General features: G+C 47.5%; 1 protein-coding gene across 2 annotated transcripts in view; it reads right to left on the minus strand.

The window, feature by feature from the left end:
• Window positions 1–22,385, minus strand: part of HDLBP (high density lipoprotein binding protein) — an 829,415-nt gene that overhangs the window by 348,856 nt on the left and 458,174 nt on the right. For both annotated transcript variants that reach the window (XM_069618106.1, XM_069618107.1), the window contains exon 14: window positions 18,887–19,000. In XM_069618106.1, the coding sequence (XP_069474207.1) occupies window positions 18,887–19,000 (114 nt within the window). The remainder of the gene's footprint in view (window positions 1–18,886; window positions 19,001–22,385) is intronic.

A 22,385-nucleotide genomic window follows, 5' to 3' on the forward strand; every position in this document is an offset into this window, starting at 1 on the left:
TTTACAGGGTTGGCCATGGGTTGGTTTCATTTGTGTAGAGTCCGGTAATGCATTCTGATTTAATTCATTAGCCACCGCCTCATTTACCAGAGCATCCAAAGGTGCATATGGGAGTGTTGGCTTATTTCTATTAGAGCAGTTAGAGAAGATACGGGCAGCTGCTCGCTTATGGTATTTCTTCGAAACTGCAGTTGATGCAATTAAAGCACTTTTTGGAGGAACATTTAAGTGTCGAAAAAAGCTTTTAGTTTTTGAAGTGTTGACCTTCTTCGGATCTTTTTGATTTTTTTTTTGTCAATTTTTGAGGAGGCGGATGCTTGTTACAATTTGGAGTACTCTTAGTAAAAATGGTGTGAGGGATGCTCCTCGGATTTGTTCCCACAGCTTTCATTTCCCACGCCCCTCTAACAGACGCGGAGACCTGATCAGTAGCATTTTTAATAATTCCTTCAATTAGCGTAACTGCCAATTTATGTGTAGGTGATTTTGGGTTAATTACCTCCTCTACCCGACTCACAGCTGCTATGTCACCTAAAGTGGTTTGAGTACCAATGGCCACCGAGGGCATAGTAAATCCCAGCGCTATCGCAAAAGGCAGCTGGACAATCGCTTTTTCGTTTAATAGCAAACTTAAATCAGTTTGCCAAGACATTAGTTTGTCCAATTGTTTTGATTGTTCAGATATTTTGCAATCAAGAGTTTCAAATAATTTAAATAGCAAAGTTGTTTTTACTAAGTTCTTTTCTACCTCCACTTGTTTTTGATTACGATGTAATGAGGAGCTTTGGGGTGACGTGGGGTCGGAGCAAGGTACGAGAGTCCAATAGCTGAGCAATCGAGGTCAATATCAGAAAACATTACAGGCGATTTTGAGAGATTGTTTGACATATCATTTGAAAGCAACTGAGGTGAAAAACATGATTTACTTGTATTTAAGTCAATGATCGCAATATCAGGGCAAGCACAATGATTCAAACTGATATCTTCTCTTAAAGGCGCCGAAGCCGGTATGTTGTTCAACAACACGCTATCTGATACTGAAATATGGGTTGTAGACCCAGCATAACTCATTTTAGCTACATTTGTGGACACACTGAGTTCAGTAGTATCAATAGCAACGTCATTCAAATTCATATGCCCTCCAATCATACCATTAAGACAAATCAATGATAGGAGGTTGTGCGACTAAAAGCAACTCAATTTTAGAACAACAAGTTACTTCTTACCTGGTAACGTTCTTTCGATGAGATGTTCCTCCGACGTATTCCTTATCTTAGATAATTCGTCTCCAGCTTGCTGGCCTCGGAAATATTTTCTCTGTAGAGGGCGCTGTGCGTCGACATCCGCCGAGTTAGTGTCCCTCGACAGTCACCGTATCGGGGCCGACGTGATCATGCCCATAAATAACCACGCGCTGCGTACGTTGCTCAGTTCCGTTTTGTAGCATAAGTCTTGCATGAATTGGCTATTGACCTTGAAGGAGCGTGAGCTGCAACCACAAGGGAAGTATAACTGCGGGGATGGATGGGAGGGGCGATAAGGAATACGTCGGAGGAACATCCCATCGAAAGAACGTTACCAGGTAAATAGTAACTTGTTTTTCGAAGGGATTGTGTCCTCCGACGTATTCCTTATCTTAGATAGACTCCCATAGCAGTGGCATGTAATTGGAGGTGGGAGTAAGAATGTCATGCATCCCTTTTAGAAATGAACCAAATGTAATACGGCTTTGCCAAATCTGGTCTCTTGACTAGCGGAGGAATCCAGGTTGTAAAATATTGTGAATGTATGTGCGGACGACCATGTGGCAGCCGCACATACGTCTCGGACCGGTACCCCTCTTTGGAGAGCCGAAGAGGCTGCGATACCCCTGGTTGAATGAGCCCTAAGATTTTGAGGAGGCTCTTTCCCTGCCAGTTTGTAACATTCCAGAATGGCCAAAATAATCCACCTGGAAATGGTCTGTTTTGTTATGGGTAGTCCCAACTTGTGACCCGAGTAGCCTACGAACAGTTGGTCTGCTTGCCTAATCCTAGCTAGTCTGCTGATGTAAAAGCTTAGAGCTCGCCTTGGGTCCAGCCTATGTAGCCTTTCTTCCTCTTTCCCCGGATGGGGAGGAGGGTAGAACGAAGGTAAGGTAATTTTCTGAGTGATGTGAAATTCAGAAACCACCTTTGGGAGGAAATTAGGCTTCACCTGTAGGACAACTTTGTCCTTATGGAAAATTGTATGGGGGAGGAGGGGTAACAAGATAGAGCCTGTAATTCGCTCACCCTCCTAGCAGATGTTAGTGCTACTAACAGGACAGTTTTAAGAGTGAGAAATCTCAGCAAACAAGAGTGGAGTGGTTCGAAGGGAGTACCCATTAGGAAATGTAAGACTAAATTTAAGTTCCATAAGGGAACTTGGAATGGTCTTGGAGGATAAACATTAGTTAATCCCTTGAGAAATTGTATTACTAAGGGGAGTTTGAAATACGATGGTTCCTCCGCAGTGCGCTTGAAGATTGATAGCGCCGCGAGATAGCCTTTTACAGTGCCAACTTCAAGGCCTGAGTTTGCCAAGTAGAGCAGAAACGATAACACTGTTGGTGCACCGCATGAAAAAGGGTCGATATTCTCCTCTATACCAGCTGCAAAATTTGTTCCAACGGCAGCGGTATGAAGACTTTGTTGCTGGCCTTCTGGCCGAAAGCAACACCTCCATGACGTCATCAGGGAGATCCCAATCCTTGTACCTCACCCTTTCAGAAGCCAAGCGTGAAGGTTGAGGGTTCTTATGTCTGGATGGAGAAGCTGACCTCCCTTCTGCGAGAGAAGATCCGCTTTGAGTGGAAAACGGATTGGAGGGCAGAGGGACATATCCGGAAGGTCCGGGTACCACGTTCTCCTGGCCCAGTCCGGGGCAATTAGGATCATGGTTTTCCGGAATCTTCTCAACCTCCTGATCATTTGAGGAATAACAGGGACTGGTGGAAACACGTAAAGGAGTGGAAACTCCCAGTCCACTACGAACACGTCCCCTAGTGCTCCTCGCAGGGGAAATTCCCTTGCACAGAACAGATCGCACTTCCTGTTGGTACTGGTGGTGAACAGATCCTCCTGAGGGGTTCCCCAAAGGGCGAAGATCTCTTGAAAGACTTCCTGAGCTAGCTCCCACTCGTGGGAGACTGTGCTCTGCCTGCTCAGAGGGTTCGCTGTCAAGTTCTTCTCTCCGGCTAGGTGGACTGCCGATAGAGATCCCTTCCTGAATTGCCCAAAACCAGAGCTGCATTGCCTCTCTGCACAGTGGCAGTGACCCTACGCCTCCTCTTTTGTTGAGGTAGTGCATGGCCACCGTTTTGTCCGTCATTATCAGGACATTTCTCCCCTGTATCGATGGCAGGAAAGCTTTCAGCGCTAGCCTGATCGCTCTCAGCTCTAATAGGTTGATGTGTAGTCTGGACTCCAATGGAGGCCAACGACCGCTGATGGTCAAGTCGTTGGCATGGGCTCCCCACCCCGTGAGTGAGGAGTCTGCAACTACTGTAATCTCCGGCCATGATTGCCAAAACAGTTCTCCTTTCAAGATGTTCTCTGGATAGGCCCACCATTGAAGGTCGTGGGCTACCTTGTCCGAAATCCGGAGGATATCTGTCATTCTTCCGGAGTATTGCAACCACTGGGTTTTTAGTGCCCACTGGAGAGATCTCATTCTCAGGCGAGCCTCTGGCACAAGGAAGATGCAGGATGCCATGAGGCCTAGCCATCTCAAAAAGTCGAAGGCTGGGAGATGTTGGGCATTTTGAAACTTGTTGACCATCTGCAGAATATCTTGAGCCCTCACCTCTGGTGGCAAGGCTTTTCCCAGGGAAGTGTCCAGGACCGCTCCAATGAACTGGAGTCTCTGTGATGGTATCATCTGTGACTTTTTTAAATTGAGGGAGAAGCCCAGTTTGTGAAGGAAGTGGCAGACATAATCTCGCTGGATCTGAGCTTGTTCCGAAGATACAGCTCTGATCTGCCAATCGTCCAGGTAGGGGTGGACGTGGATCCCTTCCCTCCTTAGACTTGCAGCCACTACCGACATTAGCTTGGTGAAGACCCTCAGGGCGGAGGTCAGCCCAAATGGCAGAACTCGAAATTGATCATGAGAGCCGCCAATTGCGAACCTCAGGTATTTCCTGTATTTGAGATGGATTGGCACATGGAAATAAGCATCCTGGAGGTCCAGAGATACCAGCCAGTCCTGGATCTGGAGGGCCTGAAGGATCTGAGAGAGAGTTACCATCTTGAACTTGTCCTTCCTGAGGAACTTGTTCAATTCTCGTAAGTCCAAGATGGGTCTCAGTCCTCCGTCCTTCTTCGGTATGAGAAAGTAGGAGGGAGTACCAGCCCTTGTTCCTCTCCGCTACAGGTACCGGTTCTATGGCACCTTTCTATAGCAGGTCTACAATTTCCTGCAAGAGGAGCGGATCTGGAACTTTTAGAGAGCTGTGCCCCGGTGGATGAAAGCGTAGGCAGTAACCTTGGGAAAGTGTCTCCAATGCCCAAGCATCTGACATTATAGCCTGCCATTCCGTCAGTTGGTGAGTTAACCTGCCCCCTACCGGTGTTGTGTGGAAAGACCTCAGAATGGTTTGGGGGCGGCTGATGCAGATGCCGAGGGTAAAGAGGCACCTGCTGCTGCTGCGGCCTTAGGAATTTTGACCCCGTCCACCTCGGGTGGATCTCCTTTGGCCTCTTTGAGCCGGCTGTCCTCTGCCTTTCGCGAATGCGGATTAATAGCGAAAGGATTTTGCTCTCCAAGAGGTTCCTGAGGAGAGAAAAGGAGTTTGGCGGATTGCAGCTCCTAAAGATTTTGCTGCTGCTTTAGATGTTTACAACTTTTCCAAACTGTCATCAGCCTTTTTAACTAATAAAGAAGAGCCGAAGGGCATATTCAAAAGTCTGGCCTGTATATCTGGAGCAAAGCCAGACTTTCGCAACCACCCATGCCGGTGGATTGTAGTACTTGCCGCCATGGCCCTGCTGATACTGTCAGCGGAATCGATGCCAGTTTGAAGAGATTCGCACATGGCATCTTTGCCATCTTTAATGATGTTAAGGAAGGCTTCCCTTTCATCTCCTTCCAGTATGCAGTCAGCCGCTGATGAAGCACACTCGCCACAGTGTGTGACTGAACCTGGCGAGCGTACCAGTGGCGTTATTGGACTTCCACGCCATACTACAAGCAGAAAAGACTTTGCCATAGCATCGTACCTTTTGTCATCTCTGTCCTGTGGGACAGTAGGATAAGCGGATCTGCTACTTGATTAAGTTGCCGCTTGAACCACCAGGCTCTCTGGAGTCGGGTGTTTTGATAAATATTCAGGGTCAGCCGCAGCTACCCTATACTTGGCTGACAATTTTTTATTGACTGCAGGGATAACCTCAGGAGTTTCCCAATTGGATGAAATGTTCCTTTGTAAAAGCTGTATGGAAAGGGGCCACCGAGTCCTTCTGTGGACCTTTATCTAGTATGTCTGTAAGGTCATCCTGTTGAAAAACAGGTGAAGGCGCAGACCAACCCATGAATTCAATAATTCTTGCCATCAGGGTTCTATAGGAGGTTTCGGCATGTTCCCCTGGGTCTGGTTTGACAAATTCCACTTCTGGGGAAGTGTCCAACCCACTTGCCTCATGTAATGATTCCTGTAGGTCTTTCAACCTTCTTTCTTCAAGAGGTAAAATCCTCTGAAACAGGTGGTGTGGTCCTCTGCAGCCCAAAGGGTCTTTCTTGATCAGAATCCCCCTTCTTCATATACTGAAGATAATCTGGGGTACTCTGACCTCGGAAATGGTGTAAAACCCATTTCTAAAGCAGAAGGAGCCAAACTTGTCATTATTGGCCGAGCAAAAAGTCGATGTCGTCGACGCCGATGTGAAAGGCTTTGAAGGCGGCAAGAAAGGTGTCGAGAAAACTGGAAGAGGCCACGAAGAACTCTAGAGGATCGGGATCCTGCTCGAGGACATCGACGACGTTCTCAGCGGCGTGCTGGAGGCTCTGGGTATAACCGTTGGCTGTGAAGTAGCCGTGGTTTTCTCTTTCATCGGCGTCGACGATGGCGTCGATTCGATCGACTGATGCGTCGAAGAACCCTTCGATAACGGCATCGATGGCGCTGATCCACGAGTCGTAGGGACTTTCGACGACGGCGAAGATCATGCCTTCTTACCCGATGGCCCGTGGCGCTCTCGGGTGGACTCTTTCGCTGGGTGCAACGACCCGCGGCATTTCGATTTTTTGGGGTTTTTCACCCAGGGTATCACCTTCAGCTGTCTTCGAGGGGGGTTGAGGCCGCTTTGCATCTTTTTCTTGAATTCCTCCCACTCAACCTGAAAGTGGTGTTTTGTGGGACAGGAGACCCTTCCTGGGGAAACAGAAGGTGACAAGGAAGGGGATCTTCGACGTCTCTTTTTTGAGTGTCTAGATCTCGACGAGTGGTGGGAGCTACTTCGAGACCTAGAATGGGAATGCTTTCGACGGCGAGGAGACGAATGCCTCGACCAAAGAAACTTTCGAGGAGGTTTTGACTGACTTACCTCTCTCGAGCTTCCCCTTGCGCTCCTTCAAGGCTTTCGCCGTCATGGACATGCAGTCCTCACACTCCGAACAATGGTGCTCGACTCCCAAGCACCACAAACAGATCCTGTGAGGATCCGTTAGCGACATTTTCTTTCCGCAGTCTCGACATTTTTTGAAGCCAGACCGCAGAGTCGACGTTTCAGGAAGCCATGGAGTACGAGTTGGTTTTATCGAGGAAATATAAGTAGGTTATCTGACTGAACTGAGCAACGATATTCCGAGGCCCCACGAAGCTTGCGGAAAAACGGAACTGAGCAACAGACGCCGCGTGTGGCTATTTATGGGCATGGTGACGTCGGCGCCGATACGGTGGCTGTCGAGGGACACTAACTCGGTGGACGTCAACGCGCGGCGCCCTCTACAGAGAAAAAATTTCCGAGGCCAGCAAGCTGGAGACGAATTATCTAAGATAAGGAATACGTCGGAGGACACAATCCCTTTGAAGTGGTTTTTCTTGGGTCATATTACACATCTTGGATTTGGGAGGATCTTTACAGAACTTGCGAATATCCGCCATGGGGGAACCTTTGAAACCAACTCTCGGGACTTTCCCGGTTCGCAAGACTACCAGCGTTGAGCTGGAAAAAGGGAGCGTTTTTTTCAGCCTTTTTGTAAAAGAGCTAGAGGGCACTTGGTACAGCGCGGGCATGATGTTAGCCGGCATCCCAGCCTTGAGCGAAGGAAGTTGCGCTTGCATTTTTGGAAGGCACTCACACGCCAAATTGTAGGAGCCGCAGAATAAATGAGGAATAGAAAGTGGCGCACCTCGCTAGCACGCTAGACAGAAAAACCGCACCACTCTGCAAACCACTTCTCGAACGCGCGTGCTGACCACGCACGCCCAGTGGTATTAATGGAAGAGTGGAAGGAGGGGCTGGCTCACAGAGGGGCGGGCCAAGCAAAGTCCACAGCAAAAGCAATCCAATGGAAGTACATGGTCCGGGCACACAGCGTCCCACAGCACCACTCCTCGAACCCAAGCCAAAGGGTATCTACTGATTTATTGAAACGGAGTGTATTTTTGACATATGTGCTCTCTTCTAAAGAAGGCTTATTCAACTGACTATTAAACTAATAAATAATTGTTTAATCAAGAAACGTTGAGTGTTAAGTGTTATTTGGATACTTGTCACAGTGAAACTATGTTGCAACCCTACAGCTCACATTGACTTGACCCCTCTTGAGATTAAGCTTGGTTGCACAGTCACTCTACCAACTTGTGTAGTACATGCTTATACCAAAAGGTTGGATTAACTATTGCCAAGAGGTCAAGGCTGGTGCAGTCTCCCACAGGGTACTGCATACAATCTTGCCTAACAGCGAGTCTGGTGGAAATAGTGGCAGTCTGTATAACCAACCCTTCCGGGGAAGGGTGTGTGGCGAGGAAAGAAGGATCTCCTGTTGTCGGCCTATACGTCCCTGTGATATTGGCTTTCACTGGGGGAATGGTACAAGGGTGCTGCCATAAGGAGGCTGAGAGGTCCGCAATGGCTGGGTTGAAAGGCATATGGTGCTAGACTGTGGGACTCTCGTCCAAAAGGTCGATAAGGTCATACCCCTGAAGAGGGCCAGTGGACACGCTCAACCCCAGGGTGTCAACTACCGGGTGAATCAGCTCCCCAAACTTCACACTAGCGTGGGTATAGGGCTGTTTTTGTTGTAACTCCAGGTCTGGAGAAGTATCCAGACCACTGGCATCATGTAAACCCTGAGGCAAAGTCAATAAATCATCCTGGTCACTGAAGTAGTAAACGCTGCCGGCTCCCATGTGTCCTCAGGGCCATCGTGCTCCTAGACTCCAAAAATGGAATGCATAGAGTCGAAGAAACCCGATCTCGACAGTGGCACAAATGAACCATCACAGACTGTCGGCAGCAAAGGCTTGAGGATGGCTAGGGGTTGGGAGCACCAAGCACGGCTTTAGCCGCCAAAGCTTGCTGGTCAGGGGCCAGAGTCGCACCTACAGCTGCTTGAGTCTTGAACATTTGTAAAAAAGGTCTTAAAACTCAAACTCTTCCAGAGTGGTCGGCACCGCCAAGGGTTTACCTTGTTCCGACGAACAGGACTTGTGTCAATGGCAGTGATCCGTTATTCCGAGAGGAAGAAGAGGAATGGATCCGGAATGGGACCGATTCTTGGTCTTCTTGCGATCTTGTTCTTTCCCCTTATCAGGGGTGGGCTCCTCAATCTCAGCCTCCGAGGAAAAGACAAGTGAACGTGCCAGAGACTTTGCGACAGGTCGTCCTAAAGCCATTTTCCCAGCCCTCTCACGCAGGTATTTCGGCTGTATCTTTGCATATGATGTGCAGGCCTCCTTGCCGTGACTAACACCCAGACACCATAGACAGATGTCATGGGGGAGGAGGGAGAGGAAGGGGGGGGGTCAGACAGACATTTTGGCCTCACAAACGCAGCATTGCTCGAGGCCCGAACCCCTGTGGGAAGACATTGCTTGGAGGTTTTCGTAGAAAAAGTACAACAAGAACGTCAAGTAAACTCTAGTCGTGCACCCGATGCAGCATGCAAGCGCGCAGAAAAAGGGAACTGAGCCATGAGGCATAGTGACGTGGTATATATACGACGTCATGTCCGGTGCAGACGATCGAGAGCCAGGCAAGGCGGATCGATGAGAGTCGAGGTCCACTGCGCTCCCTGTCAAAGAATTCCGAACAGCAGAGCTGGGAGATGGACATCTATCATGAGGAGGAATCTGATCGAGCCAAGGCATCCATTGAAATGCATCTTACAACGCAGTACAATGGGGAACACTTTGTTTTGCCCTAGACTAACACTCAGAGGATTTTTGGTTACTACAGGTGTGCTAAATGGATAGGCTGGTGGCAGCAGTGACTTTTTACCATGTTTTGGTGCATTTCGTTTTAGCCTTAGCGAGTTTGGCTACTAACTGGCTAGTAGTCAAACAAAAATGGCCATACCACAAGATTTTTTCGCTTGTCCTTTAGCCTTCTTCCTGGCTGTAATGCAGGGCTATGTGTGTGTTTACTGCCACAAAGTGTACTGGGACCGTCTGGTCCCAATCCACATTTTGGTGCCATTGTGTCTGGGTGGATTGAATTGGGGGGTGGGAGGAGTGTGTCTCTCTGCATCTGTGTCAGATTCGTCAAGAGGACCCCTGCACCCACTCTAGAGAGATCCTGGAAGAAACTGAAGGAGCCGAGACTCCTGTCCAGCTACAAGACTTGCAAGGAGACCGTGGACCGATCGTAAGAAGGCTTGGCAACGAACTTTTGCTGCTGCCCTGATTAGGCCCTGTCCTGTGGAAGATCACCAGCAGTCCTGCGAAGGAGCCGAGACCCTTGAAGTGGAGGGAACATCCATTCTCAACACCAGCTCGGAGTCCTATGAAGAAGAGCCTTCAGAAGTGCCCAAGGACCACCCTGTGGTTGATCAGCTTTAGTTTCGGCTAAAGTGCTGCAGATGTCTCCTTTCCGAGTCGAAGCCTGGAACTTGGGGGATCTTCAGGTGTTGCAACCAGACCTAACTCTGGGAAATTCTGTAGTACTAGCATCAATGGGACCAGAGATAGGAGGGGAACGTCTGACTGACAAGTGAGTACCTTAGTGTCGCTGTGCATCCGTGGCCATCAGAAATTGCTTACCTGTGCCCATTCCGGTCCTGAGGGGCTCTGCATCATATTTTGCTGCATACTTCCACGGAGAGTCCTTGCACCAGCATCAGACACCAACCAGAGACCTGCTCGAACCTGCAACCCCTGGGAATCAAGGGCTGGGGCGGACAGCAGGAAAAGCGACCTTGGACCTTCAACTGACCTGCCAAGTCTCATGAAGAATCCAAGTGCAGGGGGTGAGTTATAGCAATACTTATCTGCCCCTAAACTCCCCTATAAAAGTTAGCTAACTTTTATACAACATTTTTGTTAGCTAGTTTAATGCGTCTGACACTTGGAACTGTTCACTGGACCCCAGAGATTGTTAGGCAAGATTGTGTGCAGTACCCTTTGGGAGACTACAGCAACCTTGACCTCCTGGCAATAGGAACCCAACCTCTGGTATAAGTCTGTACTACACAGGTTTTTTAGTGTAACTGAGCAGCCAGGCTTATCTCAGAGGGTTCATATGTGAGCAGTAGGGCTTTTACACAGAGTCACAGGGAAAATAAACTCTTATGCTCAAGGTTTCTTGATTAAACCATTATTAATGAATTTAACAGTCAGTTCAATAAGCCATCTTCAGAAGGGAGCAATATATATAAGCAACACAAACACACATCAAAATACACACCCTTAGTTTCTCTCAATCAGCAAGTACTTAAATAACTAAGAAACTGTAGACATTAATATATCACTGGTACATTTGAAGCAAAACTGAGTTGGTGTCAAAGAAAAAGGGTTTGGGAATCAAAACAAAGGTTACACAAATATTTTGAAGCAGGTAAGTACTTTTAAACCACCCCCCGACCCCACCATTGCAAAGTAGATTAACCCTTTCCTGGAGGAAGGTAAAACACAAAGTCCAAGGTAAGAAGAGTCTTTCAGGGAACCAGGCTAGCCAAAGTAAATTGAACAAAACTCTAGGTGAGCTAAAGCACTTCTTGTATTTAAGTAAAAGTCTTGCACAATGTTTTAGAAGTCGTTGCAGAAAAATAGAACCACTGTAGGGCCAAAGGCTGTGAGGCTTGTGAGGGGCAAAGCTGCAAGCAACTCTGCAAAAGCAAGCAAGACAGGTTGCAACTGAGAACAAGCAAGGCTACCCAGCAAGAGTTAAGTCACCTTAGTTTTACAAAATCTTTTGTTAGAAAAAGTGGTTCCAGCTGGCTTCTGTTCTTGTGTAGGTCTGTAGATCCTGTTCATGGACCTCAGTCGTGGGGACTGTTAGGGAGAATTCTCAAAAATGTGCTAATTCCCTCCATCTGAGAGACCCCCAGCAACTTTGCTGGATTTTGAGGAATTGATTTATTTACCTGGAGAGAGAGAACCTTTTTTACCTCTGCTTCTTTTGGTCATGATATGATATGATATGGCATTTGTAACGCACCTATACACAAGTGTTTCAAGGAAAATGTACCATACGCATCATCTTTACATTGTGTCACAGCACCTTATGTGCAGTGGTACAGGGAAGTCTTTCAGAATTCCCAAGGTGTAAATACCTTCTCTGGGATCAACTACTGTTTCCCAGAGCAGTAAAGCGAAATTAACTTTACTTAGCATTGCACTTGCTAGACCCAGCACACCCTATCTTACAATATAATGCTGGAGGGGTTACTTCGTATCTCCTGTGTCTAAATGCTCATTTAACATTTTTTATGTTACCCTTTCCTCAATTGACTGGCTGGTGGCAGTGGTTTCATTTTGAACTACCTAGGTTTGCATTTATCTCAACCATCTACGGCTCTGGTAAAGTACCACGGGAGCAATCCTTTTGAAAATGGCGTCCAGCCAGCTTTGCTAAAATGGTTCCCGGTCTTCTTTTTTGCCAGGTCTTTGTTGTAAGGTCCTTGTAGAGTTTCTCTGAGCACCAAACCAGGTTTGGTTTCTTTCTTCATTCGTCTTTGGCGGGCTGCAGGAGTGAAACCCGCCTCTAGCTCCAGAGTGTCTGAGGTAGGCAGGAAGTGAGGGAGGTGCCCGAAACTCCCTGTGCTTAGTCTCCTGGGAGCCGCGAATGCACTTTGTGGTGATAGGCTGGCTGACTGTCTGGCAAGGACAACTACGCTGCTGGGCGAGTGACATCTAGGCTGGAATGAGTGGGAGAGAACTGAATAAAAGTTGTCTTTTGGCTTGGAAGGAAGAGTCTACCACTGGACGAAGAAACCAAAGAAGAGCTTGAAGAGGACGGCTGCTGCAACTCCTGGACCGTTGGTTTGCCCGGTGAAGCCCTGCAGCAGGTCTGAATCGCCACTTTAGCATTGACAGAGAAGCCCCTGCAAGGACGACTTCTCCCTTTGAGTTGGTGGGACCAATCAACTCCCAGGTAAGCCACCTGGACACCCATCTCGGAGCTGGTTACATTTCCTCATAGTGCTGCAAGAAACCGTAGAGCCAGGGAGAGTGACACCTGTGTGCGTACCTTGTAAGCTGGCCTAAAGCTTTTGGAAGATCCTCCGTACTCCCAGGAAGCAGGACTGACCAAGCCTGACCCCCCACCCCCTCTCAGTTCAGTGCAAGACCTCAGATGTGAGGAAAGTCCACCTTGACAGCCAGGAACCGCGCTTATTGCCATGTGCTGTACTGCAAGGAGCTGAAACGCGAAGCAGCAACTAAAAGTAAAGTTTACCAGTTGCCAGTTCTGACAGTACCAGTGCAGGAGTCCCCTGGCGTCCTCCCTCTTGTCCCCACGACTGAGGCCCAGGAACAGTGAGATCTGCAGAGCTGCACAGGAACAGAAGTCATCAGCTGCATATTTTCTTCTTTACCAAGGTACTGTAAAACAAGTCTAAGAACTTGCCTCTTACTGTGTAAGTGCTTGTAACTTCTGCAACTCACAAGTCTAATCAGCTTGTGGTCCTACATTTGATTCTTCTTTTTATCAAAGACTCCTAAGAACTTGTGCAAAGACTTTTCCATTTACCTACCTCAAGTGCTGCATCCTATACAAAGACTTTGGCCTATTGACTGTGGCTTAGCCTAGGGACTTGAATGACTCTTCTCTCGCTATCTGAAAGTGTTTGCCCTGCTTATGAATATTTGTAATTTCTTGTGTTCTAATAATCTTGCCCTTTTACAAGTGTTCTGAATGCCAATAGTAAGACATTAATGTCCCCAGCACCCTTGTTACTGAAGTCACTGTGGGTGTAGGTTGTGAACTGATTTGGCTACAGCGCCACAACGTTGTCCCTGTCAATAGGGTCTTGTCTGAGTCAAAAACTCAGTGTACAGTATTGAAGTATATTTGTGTGTTACTAGTGTATTGCTCCCTTTTAAAGAAGGCTTTATAACTGACTGATAAATTAATAATTGTTTATGCAAGAAACCTTGAGTGTAAGAGTTTATTTGAATACCTGTAACTGTGAATCTTTGTGTAACTCCACTACTGCTCACATTTCCCCTCTTTAGATAAGCCTGGCTGCTGAACATGCTACCAAAACTGTGTAGTACAAACTTATACCAAAGGTTGGGTTTCTGCTACCTGTAGTCATAGTTGCTTGTAGAGTTCCCAGAGGGTACTGCATTCAAACTTTGTCTAACAGGAACAAGAGGGAAGACGTCTGGGGACTCCTGCACTACAACTTGAACATAAGCAGCAGCAATGGGCAAACTTCAATTCAGCGGCACTTCACGGTTTCAGCTCCTCGCGTCTATAGCAAATACCAAACTGCGGTTCTCGAATACCACTTCAGACTTTCCTCACATCTGGAGTCCAGCACTCTGTTGGTGTGGCTCAGGCTTGGTCAGTCCTGCTTCCTGGGAGCGAGGAGGATATTCCTGGAGCTCGGGTCCAACTTAAAGACACTCACTCAATTCTGGTGTTCCTCTCCCAGGCACTTTGGTTCCTGCAGCAGCAATGGAAGTACAGCCAGCCCAGAGAGGATTTCCAGATGAGCTGGTCTTGGGGGTTGATTGGTCCCACCAGCCCAAGGGTAGAAGTCGCACACTGCAGGTCTTCTCTAGTCGAGATGAATTCAGAGCTTCAGCACAGCAGAAGGGCTTCACCGGGCCAACCAACAGTCCAGGAGTTGCAGCAGGTGTCTCTTCCCAAGTTCTTATTCGGATTCCTTCGTCCAGTGGTCGGCTCTGCCTTCCAAGCCAAAAAGTCTCACCTTTTATGCAGGTTTCTCTCATTCATTCGCAGCCTGTCAATGATACAGCAGGGTGGCTGTCCTCCGAGGACAGCCCTCCAGCCAATCACCCTTGGGGGCACTCCTGTAACCAGGAGGATGAAGTACAGGGAGATTTGGGCACCTCCCTCACTTCCTGCCCCTGCCAGACATGGAGCCAGAGGCAGGCTTCATTCGTGAATCCTGTCAAAGACAAAACGAACAAAGAGACCAAACTTAGTTTGGGGCGCAGAGTAAATCTCAAGCACGACCTTTCCAACAAGAAATGGAGACAAAAGACCACCAGGGCCATTTTGACAAAATGGGGAGGCATGGGTGTCTCACTGAAGCTGCAATTGCAGTCCGCGGTAAAAACGCACAATGCTAGTAAAAAGTAAACCACTGCCACCAGCCATTAATTGTAGAAAGGGCAACATAAAAATCTTACATGAGAAACTAGACAAAGGGGATACTAAGTAACCCCTCCAGCACCCTATTGTAAAATAGTGTGTGCTGGGTCTAGAAAGTTACACAATTTAAGTAAAGTCAATTACACTTGACTGCTCTTGGAAACAGTTTCAACAAGAGAAGTTATTTAAAACTTCGAGAAGAGAAATCTAAGACTTCCCTGTGCCACTGCACAGAAGGTGCTGTGTTTCACAATGTAAAGTTGATGCCTATGAAGTTCATCAGACTCCAAAGCCAAATGAAACAGTCCAAATCACAAAAATAAACGAGAGTGGGAAAAAGGTCACTCTTCAGGTTAGAAATTAAACGTTCTTAAGTCCAGCAAAAAGAGCTGGGGGCCTCGAAGGTAGAAGGGAATTCGCACATTTCTGAGAATTCACCCTAAAAGAGAACATGCCTTTATTCCAACTTCACAAGCTGCGTGGAAACTTATCTGAACATTTGGGCACAAGGCCCCAGACAATTTAGGGTTGGACTCCTAAAGTTAGGGTTGACTCTGGACTTGTAGTCTAATACTTACCTGTACCTTTCATTTCAGGGGTGTGATATGTATTTTGCCCTACACTAGTAATTGTATATATGCATCTAATGTTAGTGTTGTGAGGTGATATTACCTGTTAGTAGTAATGTTTCACTGTTTTATTTGGCCATAATGAAAGAACTATTTTTATACCCGTTTGTCAAAGTGTGTTCCTTGACTGCTTTGATATGTATGCTCATTGTGGACCCCTTACAAGCTAATCTCCTCTTGCGACCTCGAACTGATTTGGCTACAGCGCCACAACGTTGTCCCCGTCACATCTCTGTTCAACAGGCCAGAGTATAGAAAATCAATCCTAACTGACGTGGACATAGAAGACGTCGCCTCCCTGGGGCGATGGCAAAAGCCTTGGCTCTCCTCTGCCGACATCCTTTGGTTACTTACCTTTGGTGAAGACCGGTCCTTCTGTGAGGTTCTGGGCTCGTTGCCAGAGTTGTCTTAATGCCTTTTGCTGGCGGCCTTGACTTTATGCAATCTAGACCCCTTGCTAGATGTGGCTCGCTGGGCCATCCTGCCCTACCGTATTGAGGCATGACTCCATAACAAAGCAGAGTCAGAGGCCCCGCCGGCGTCCTCAGGCCACGCGACCAGGCGACGATCACTCAGCATCTTGTTGGAGAACCACTGGCAGATTATACTGTCCTGGATGACATGGTGAGGTTGAGGGCAGTAGAGGCAGTTGTGGTGGTCATCCAAGAAAACATTCTTCAGTCCACAGCAGTAACAGGCCTTGAACAGGCTCTTCCTCGAGGGTTTTGCCATGTGGCAGGCCCAACTGCGCAGACAAAGCTTTGTAGAAGATTACCAGCAGCTGGAACGGTTCACGGAGGTAGCAGTGTCGCGGCCAACGCCAGTCATCGAGGAGACGTTAAAAAATAAATATTTTAATGGAAAAGATGTTACATTCCAAATGTAGCCGTAGAAATGTTGGAGATGATTTCTGAGGACTCCCTACACTAACGTGCAGTAGAAAACCTGAAGATGGCCAACAGGCGAGGAGTTAAGGGAGGCGTTCCGATCGGATGTAAGCAGTATTACACAAAATGACTATGATAGAACACAAAAATGACTGAAGGTATTCAGTTTAAGTTTAATCTGCTCTATGTTACTGCAGAGTCCCAGCTTGGCAACGGGGAACAGCCACATCATGTGAATCTATGAAAAATACAAACTTGTCCAACTTCAGCAGTCCAATCCCTGAGCAAAATGGCCCCTTGTACCCAAAAGTAACAGGAGCAACATTGGTTCTTCCCAGAATGTATCTGATGCAGGTAAGTTACTTGTGTTCGTGATTGTTCAGAAGATATGCAAAGTTACCAAGTAAGTAAAATGTGTTTTTATCTTTCAGATTGTACTACCCAGGTTCGACAACCAAGAGGCAGTGGAATGGAAGGATAAAAGACTTCTTCGCTATGTTATCCTATGGAGGACGGGACAAATTTGCTTCCCTTTGATTTTCCTAGGTGACTTGATGCGTCGACTGGGAAGGGCGGGAGATGTTTTTCATACCATTGGTTCCGGTGAAAGGTGATCAGGAGCTGATGGTGCAACAATTCTTCTGGTCAGTTCCAGAAGCATAGTGCAACACTTGGCGATGGAGAAATTCAAATTTCACTGATGCAGGCCTCTTCAGGACACTTCACAGGATGGGTAAGCGAGTTCTAGAGACGGCAGCTGCCAAAGCAGTCGTTCTTCCAGTTGCGGTTGTAGAAGTCCTTCGAGGAAAGGATCCCTTGAGGCTGGGATGCTGGAATTCACCAGGAAGGTGACTTAAACCACAAGCCGGCAACCACTAAAGTCCCAGGTGCAAACACGGAACAGTGACTATTCTAGCGAGGTAGCGCACTGGAAGGCTGATCAGTCCACTGTGTGGACCAGAGATATTTACATATGCTCAGGACGGCTGGATCCTCGAGAACGTTGTCGAGACTGGTTGGTCCTAACAGTCCAGGGGTTGAAGCATCGCACACTGCCTTCGCAGATCAGGTAGTCTAACAGGGCTTCACCGGGCCAGACGCAGCAAGGAGTGCAGGCCTTCAAATCAGCTGTTCTTCAAGGGATTCTTGGCTCGGACACTAATCTGAAGAAATGGCTGCATAGGTCCTCTTATCCAAAATCCATTCTGGAAGCAAGTCCAACCCCACCAATGTCAAGGAACTGCACCATTCAAACGGCCAGTAGTAGTTCTCCAGTCAGGGACAACTATTGGTTTCACTCAGGACCCAGACTCTCTTGCATAGATGGGAGTTGGACAAGGCAGTACAACCCACTTCCTGACCGACACACTGACAGAGAGACACACACAGAGGATATCTCAAAGCGAGATCGCATACACTTTACACCAGTAACAGTAAAAGATTTTCAAATAATATAACCAGGTGAAACTGTGGTAAATAAAGTGAACACACAATGCAATACAATACAAGCTTAAACAATATACTCTGCCTCAGAAATCTAAGGCCCGTATAAATTAAGCAGGTCTTCCCTACCAGGCAGGTAGGCCAATGCCTCAAAAGGTGTCAATGTTCCAGGTAAGTACCTGTATAGGGGAAAAGAAAGCCTCAAAAGTGCCCAAAAACAAGATTTCACAAAGTCAACAGGTGCATACATTTCCAAATGCAGGAGTTTGTAGGTGAGCCAGTCCCTCTACTTGCACAGCAGCCAGACAACTGTTTTAGCAGCCTGCCAATCAAGCGGTCTTTAAAATCCACCAAACACTCTGGTACACTCACAGGAGGTTGTAAAGTCTGGGGCAGAAATTCAGTCTAGATCAGTTAGACTAGTTAAACCACACTAGAGGAGGAGAAGCGGAGCTTAGAATGGGCAGACGCAAACATAAGGACCATTTTGGGCCAGATAGGCAAAGTGATTATCCCAAACAAAAGTGCCAAGAGTAGAGCTGAAGAAAATACAGTAGTTCCCAAGTAGTTACCATACTGGGGCACTGGCCTACTAATGCAGTAAAAATGAAGCCAACTCCAGCTGCCACAGCTCCAGGTAGCCATATAAGGTACTAGGAAAGCACATTACAAAAAGAAATGGTTGAATTGGTAGGGTAACTTCACTATATGTCTGTCAAATAAAGTTAGTAAAGGTAAAAAGACAGAAGCCAGCAAAAACAAACCAAAAAGTTCAGTAGTACCATTAAAAGACGAGATGAACCCAAAAATGGAGTTTGGACTTCAGACCATACATGAGATGCACTGCATTGGAGTAATTATTTCCCTCTGCCGCCCACATATTTTACTCTAGTTTTGCGATATTTTCTCTTTTGACCACATTCTATAAGATTATTTTTTAAATGGTTGATTCAAAAGAGTCTTTTATAGGAAATGCATGTGGTATGATATCAGGAGCAAGGTAGGATCCATTGTTCAATAAACCTATCTAGCTAATATACAATTTATATAAAATGTAAAATTAATGTGGAGGTCGAATAGCTGAACAATTTCAGTAAACTTATTTGCCATCCGTTGCACAATAGATATTGTCACCCGAGCAAGCCTTTACATGTGCAGAGACATGATGTCTCCTTACCAGATCCACCATCATTTTCTGCATGTACTTCGCACACTTTTCCACTTCATTCTTGGGTCCTCGCAGCTGCACAATATCGCTTTTTTGATTCGGGTCCGGAAAGTTGATTATGACCTAGAAGTGAAATTAAATGTTTAGGATACAGACAGCAGAAGTACAAGTCTCCACATATAAAAAGGGTGATGGACCAGAAGTAAAAATGTGCTCAATGGCCAGGTCTTAAAGATCCCTCAGAGTATACAGCATAGTATCACAGTCTTCACTCACAAAAGGACAAGCTAGAAACTATCAAATTAAGGAATAACCAAATAAGATGCTTTACCATCTGGAACTTTATCAACCTCAGACTATTAATTTGTCGTGCAATTAAATTAAAATAAAAACTTCAGCAGATTTTGCACAGGACCCTTGAAAGTGCTTTTAAGTGGAGCACCATGTCCAGTCTAATTAGGCAACACCTATTCACAGAAAATGAACCACACTGGTAAAATGAAAAATATGCACATTATGTTACATATTTATATATAACAAACATTACATACCCAGTAATAGTTCTGTGGCTTGTATCCGTTTAGTTGCGTGTTTTGTATAGGAAACCATCAAGTGGTTGACTACATATTTTTCAAATTCGAAAAAGAGTCTTGTTAGCGGTGTCCATGTCACACTATCCCTACCCCATGTGTAAAAGGGCCCATGATCCTTCACATACTGTCCTCAGATTTTTAATTTTACAGGCATGATGCATGAATGTACTGCATGATATTGGTTTAGTAAAGAGCATTCGCTTCCCCATGGGAAAGATGGATGGGCACATGCGATTCTGAGCAGATGCAAGCCACAGAACGACTTACTGGATAAGGAACAAGCTACTTACCTGTACCTGTTCTCCGGCGTGTGTCTGGCATGGCTCCACATGCAAACCCTCCCACCTACCCCTCTGCGGCTCGACTCTTGGTCCTACTGCCACTTTGCGCTCTGCCAAATCTGAAGATGGCTGCCAGAGTAGGGGCTTAGGTAGAGGGCAGTCATTGGCTGGGGGCAGTATGACCCGGCGCTCAGTGATTTGTTGTTAGGAGAAAGACAGTTCAGAAGTGAAATTGATTTTTTTTTTCCTTACCGAGGATTCCAAGCCCGACAGGGAATATTCATGAGCATGTGAATCCATGCCAGACACATGCTGGGGAACAACAGGTACAGGTAAGTAACTTGTTCCTTCTCCAGCATGGTGTCTGGCATGGATTCACATGCTCATGAATAAAGAATACGTAGCAGTACACATACGACCACGGGGGGTGGCAAAGGCTCAACATAAGCATCTCTTACCTCCTCACTAGACTCGCCTTCAAGCGAACAGGTTACGCAGTACTGCTTGGCTGACTCTGGACTCCTCCCTGGAATCCCTGTTGACACAGTAGAATCTCGTGAAGGTGTGCGTCAACCTCCACGTAGCACCCCTGCAGATGTCTAGCAGGAGCACACCTACAGGAACATCATAGTAGCAGCAATCGCTCTGGTCGAATGGGATCTCAGACGGCCAGGCAACGGTCTGTTTGCCAACCGGTGACAATGAGTGATGCAGCCGGAGAGCAACCTGGAAAAGGAAGCCTTGGAGAGGGCCTTGCTATGGTTCACAGGGCCAAAATTCATGAAAAGTTGTGACGTCTTCCTGAAACTGTGTGCGGACCATGTAGAACTTCATCGCTCTAGCTACATTCAGGGAGTGCAAAGTCCTCTCTGCCAGCGACCAAGGTGTCAGAAAAAACACAGGCAACACCAAAACCTTGTTTAGATGAAAGTCGACGGCACCTTGAGCATGAAGGAGGGGTGCATGCGCAGCACCACCCTTGTGTCGTGAAGCGTCAAATAAGGTGGCTTACAGGACAGGGCCTGATTCTCCCCCACTCATCGTGCAGACGTGATTGCCATGGGGAACACTGTCTTCCACAACAAGAACTTCAGTGGAACTGTCTGCACAGATTCAAATGGAAGTCCATGAGCCTACTGAGCACCACATTGAGATCCTAAGCCGGGGCTGGAGCATTCACTGACGGGAAGGGTTTCCTTGACAAACTCCTTAACCAGATGGTGAGACCGTAACGATGACCGTCCCAGAGATCTGGTGTAGCGGGAGATACCCGCCAGATGAAATTTCATGGAAGCATGGGCCAGTCCTGCTTTGGCCAATGACAGCAAATATGGTAGCACCCGCGGAGCTGTGACTCGAAGAGGGTCCATCTTCTGCGCACAGCACCAAACGGCAAACCACTTCCATTTATGTCCGTAGCATTTAAGAGTAGATGATGCTCTGGACTTGGCAAGTACCTCCTTGCAATCAGCTGGGAGGTTGTAACCACCGAACTCCAATGCTGCAGGATCCAGGCCTTCAGTTTCAGTGATCCTGGGTCGTGGTGTAGAATTGCGCCCCCTTCTCTTGTAGAAGATCTGCAACCACCGGAAACTTGACTGGAGGGCACGCCAACATGTCTAGAAGGTCCAGGTACCATATCTGCCACGGCCACACCAGTGTGACGAGCATCATCCTGCACTGGGACCGTCTGATTTGATGGACTAGTCGAAAAAGCAACGGCAACGCATACAGAAACAGGCCGTCCCAGGGGAATGAGAATTCGTCCCCCATGCCACCCAGCTGGGGAACCTGCTGGCAAACCTCTGGCACTTCGTGATCGTCGCTGTCGCAAATAGACTGATCCGCAGATGGAGCAATCCCCGTGGTCCTGCCGAAGCTCCCACTCGTGACAGAGCGCAGTCAGCAACAGTGTTCTTCACTCCTGCCAGTTGAAACGGGATGAGGAACATCCCCCTGGGCGACGGCCCAGTGCCATAGATCCTCTGCTTCCTTGGTGAGCACCGGGGGACCTGATGCCCCCGTTTCCCGATGTAAACCATAGTGGTGGCATTGTCCGTGAAGACTCGCACCCCCTTGCCCTTGAAGGACAGAAGGAAAGAGTTGAGGGCCCAAAACACTGCCACATGTCCAACACGTTGATGTGCAATGTTTTTGCAGCCACAGGCCTCTTGCATGAAGACTTCCGGTGTGAGCTCCCCGTCCTTCCAGGGAGGTGTCCGTTGTGACCGTCTACTGGTGCAGTGGGGTCTGGAAATCCACACCTTCAGACAGATGTGCGCGAACTCCCCACCACCGTATCGCCCCACAGGAAGCTCTAGTTGAGTGTGATCTTGTCCTCAAAGCTTCCCGACGCTTGTATGCAACGGGCGTCGAGGAACTTCTGCTGGGGACGCATCCGTAGCCTGCACAGCCGAATGAGGTTGATGCATGACAAAATCATGCCGAGCAGAGACTTGATGGACCTCACCTTGGCGATCCTCAGGGCCAACAGCCGTTGTACCTTGACCAAGATGGCCGCTACCCCCTCCTCCAACAGACACGCCAAGCACAACCAAGTGTTGAGTCGGGATTCCCCTAAACAGTGAGTCCTAGAATCGAGTTAAGCAGAAGTTTGCAAAGTTCACCGAGCAC

Source organism: Ambystoma mexicanum, chromosome 10, assembly GCF_040938575.1.
Source record: "Ambystoma mexicanum isolate Mex_15411 chromosome 10, UKY_AmexF1_1, whole genome shotgun sequence".
NCBI classification, from domain to species: domain Eukaryota; kingdom Metazoa; phylum Chordata; class Amphibia; order Caudata; family Ambystomatidae; genus Ambystoma; species Ambystoma mexicanum.